This window comes from Adiantum capillus-veneris, chromosome 7 (genome assembly GCF_014529385.1).
Source record: "Adiantum capillus-veneris isolate H3 chromosome 7, ASM1452938v2, whole genome shotgun sequence".
Taxonomy (NCBI): domain Eukaryota; kingdom Viridiplantae; phylum Streptophyta; class Polypodiopsida; order Polypodiales; family Pteridaceae; genus Adiantum; species Adiantum capillus-veneris.
The window spans coordinates 44,200,886-44,204,363 of record NC_140937.1 but is presented as its reverse complement, the minus strand read 5'-3'; the positions used below and the strand labels follow the sequence as shown (position 1 = coordinate 44,204,363).

Below are 3,478 nucleotides of genomic sequence, written 5' to 3'. Positions count from 1 at the left end.
AGTGTATGGGGAAGGAGAGAATTTTGAACGTTGTAGGCAGTGTTAGAAAAAAATCGGGGTCCAGTGTATTTTAACCGGCTGAAATTGTAAAATCTCGATTAGATTTTGAGCTTACCTTTAAGAAAACCGGCAAATTTACACAAGTTTTAGTGTAATTACCGGCAAAAGATTCAAATTTTGACCTAAAAATCAGGACAATTTCAAATTTCCCCTTATTTTGATCGGTTAGGAAAAATGTATTTTTCTAGCCGTGGTCGGAGGAGCAAGTCCCTAATTAGGAAGCTATCTATCTGTTGGAGTTATTAAGAACACAAAAGGCTACTGCTTCAAAGAAGAGGCTTGTCGAACAGGTATAGTTTGCCGGACTCGCTAACCCTAAATCTCTGCCCGCAGACTCTGATTGGCATCTTCTCTGCGAGTCAGACGATGGCGAAGGGCAGCAAGTCTTTCAAGGAGGAGCACGACGTTGGTATGTACCTCGCCTTTGCTTTGGTTACAGATTGAGGAGCGCATAAACTAGGGTTTCGTGCTGTCTGATTTGGTCATCGGGAATGATCAACAGTGGTGTCTATGTGTTTATGATCGTCCACGCACCCACTTGATCGTTTTTCCTCATGTCCTATTATGGAGGGTCTTAAATGATGTGCATGCCTGCATCTCAGAGAGAGAGAGAGAGAGAGAGAGAGAGAGAGAGAGAGAGAGAGAGAGAGAGAGAGAGAGAGAGAGAGAGTGAGTTTGTGACATGAAATTGTTTGAGACACCTTCTGGTTCTCACCTTTTTCAGCAAAGAGAACAGCAGAGTCTGCGAGAATACGGCAAAAATACCCTGACAGAATTCCTGTATGTTTTTTTAGTTTGGACCCCCTACTTGTTACGCTGCTGTTTTCAACACGTGTTCGGTAATAACAAGCTTCTCTTCTTGCAGGTTATTGTTGAGAAATCCCCAAGAAGTGACATTCCAGATATTGACAAAAAGAAGTAAGATCTCAATGGAAAATGTTTATGGGTGTTGGGTGTTGTTTTCAGGGTCAAATGTCAGGTGCTTACAGATTTAACCTCATGTGACATGAGGAATTGGTGTATGAAAAATCTAATCTATGGGAGTGTGCCATGGGATGTGTATATTGTTGTAGTTTTTTTTGCAAATGTTAGGCGTTATTATTCTCAACGGCATGTGACATGAGGAATTGGCGTACGTGAATCTAATTTATGGACATGGCATGCATATATTGTTATGGTCTTATGTCCAAATGTTAGGCGTATATATTCTTAACTGCATGTGACTTGAGGAATTGGTGTATATGAATCTAATTTATGGTGATAGCCTTTTGTCTTGCATATGGTGCATCGGCTTTGTGTGTGGAGATTCTTTGGTTTGCTTGTGTAAATTGTGCTGGTTTTGGTTTGGCTGGGTGTCAGCAGGTATCTAGTGCCATCGGATCTAAATGTAGGACAGTTCGTGTTCGTGATTCGCAAGAGGATCAAGCTTGAGGCTGAAAAGGCCATTTTCATTTTCGTCAGCAATGTCCTACCTCCCACTGGTATAGTGTACATCGCTTATGTTTTCTGTTGCTCATTTGGAGTTTGTTTTTGTTGAATCGCTGCTGATTCTCTCATCGCAGCTGCCCTTATGTCGAGCATTTATGAGGAGCACAAGGATGAGGATGGATTTCTGTATGTCACCTACAGTGGAGAGAACACTTTTGGCCTATTGTAGTCGAGCAGTGAGAGCGTCACTTTTCCAAGTGATTCTTCACGCGTCGGTTTGGACAGGTGGTACGGTGATCTAATTGTACATAGTTTATGACAATGCAGGTGACCAATAGCTAAAGATTCTCCCATATTTTCTTGATGTACATGTATTTTTTGTGTTGGCACATTGTGAATACATACTTTGCCTTTTGATATCTGAAAGTGCTAATCATAAATTTGGAACCTCTACTCTCGACTTTGTCGACGTGTCCTACAAGTAGGATATTTCTATTATAAGTCAAAACCTATCTTTGTGAGAGTACACGAAGTATCAAAGGTTTCAGACCCTTCTGGACATAACTGCTTTCTGCTTCTTATTTCTATGTTTGGCGGCTTCAGTTAATCTTACATCACATGTCCTTTCTGCAAAAGGAGTACCTGTTTTTGTTTCACCGATCTGTCTAGTTGACAAAAGCAAGCTTTGTTGAACAGAGAGTTTGCTCTTGGCTGAACACCGACAAATCCATTTGTCAGATGAAGGAATTATAACCATTTTTTTTTTCACACGTGTATGTTTGGCCTTGCAATCTGTAGCTAACATTAGCGTATGATTGGATTTCATGCGCTATGCCTTCAACAAATTTTTGGCCTGAGGCCCAATTAGATATCATTTTGAAGTAAATCGTAATCACTCAGTGTTAAGGTGTTGCCAGTTGGAACTTGGGAGTCTGTTTTGTGCCTTTGGAGTCTTAAGTCGCATGTGTAACCTAACTTGCTATTCTCAACTTTCAAGTTCCAGCTTCTGAAATGCAGCCTGTTCATGTTTTGAAGTCTTATTGTTTGAATATATGGGAAATTCAGGCATCTGGTCATACCCCCCCCCCTCAACATTCTTTATGGTGTAAGAACTGGGATGTATGGTATTTTCTACGAGTCTGGATCATACTCTCTTCGTACTTTCATACCACTATACTTATGCAATATGTTTTGCCTATAGTAAAACTATGATGATAACGGGGTGGGAATTTACTAAGGCTGCCATGAAACAGGATGTTGGCTCTCGGTCCCATCACGGGAGGGGACCTCGTCTATGACTGTTGGGATAGATATCTAGTTTTTGGATGAAGGTAGTGTGAACGTGGTTAGTACGGTTTATAAGTGAGGCTAATGTTAGGGTGTATGTAGTGTGAACTCGGCTAGTGTGGGTTGTAACTTACCAATGTTACTAAGGTTGCCATGAAACAGATGGTATGTTACCATCATAGGGAAGGGGACCTCGTCCATGACTTCGTTGGGACAAATGTCTAGTGTTTGGGTGAGGTATGGTTTGCATTATTATTGTGGTTAACAATTATGAGGTATGTTTGGCATGCACATTATTTGCAGGCTCACCAAGGCTTTGCACTTGCCGCCTGGTAGTGGTTGTCCATTCTCACAAACAAAGGTGGAATTCTCAAGTTCTCTTCTTGGACCATTTAAGTAACATGTCCATAAGTAGTGGGAACAGACATTCTTTGGGAAGGGTTGAGTGTGGGTAGAGCTCTCGTGCAGTTTGGTGGTATACTTGTGCCTTGTTAAGTAGGACGGATGTACCTTAAAAGAATTGTGTATTAACAATCTTCCATTAAAAAAATTCAATATTAGTTGTTTAATTTGCAGGGGAATTTCTGGCTCAAGAACCTGCATGGAGAGAGAGTCGATCTAGCCCCACTCACTGGCAGTCTGAAATCGAACTACATACGTCTTTGCTACATACACACATTGATCTCCTCTTGTTGTGCTTGTG

At 41.2% G+C, this 3,478-nt stretch overlaps 1 protein-coding gene across 1 annotated transcript; it reads left to right on the top strand.

The window, feature by feature from the left end:
- The first annotated feature begins 302 nt into the window (after positions 1 to 302).
- On the top strand, positions 303 to 1,907 carry LOC147453764 (autophagy-related protein 8C-like). The gene is made up of 5 exons (XM_086515855.1): positions 303 to 469; positions 785 to 840; positions 926 to 978; positions 1,423 to 1,541; positions 1,623 to 1,907. The coding sequence occupies exons 1-5, from the start codon at positions 427 to 429 to the stop codon at positions 1,715 to 1,717; spliced, it is 366 nt and encodes a 121-aa protein (XP_086371981.1). The 5' UTR covers positions 303 to 426; the 3' UTR covers positions 1,718 to 1,907.
- The last annotated feature ends 1,571 nt before the right edge of the window (positions 1,908 to 3,478 follow it).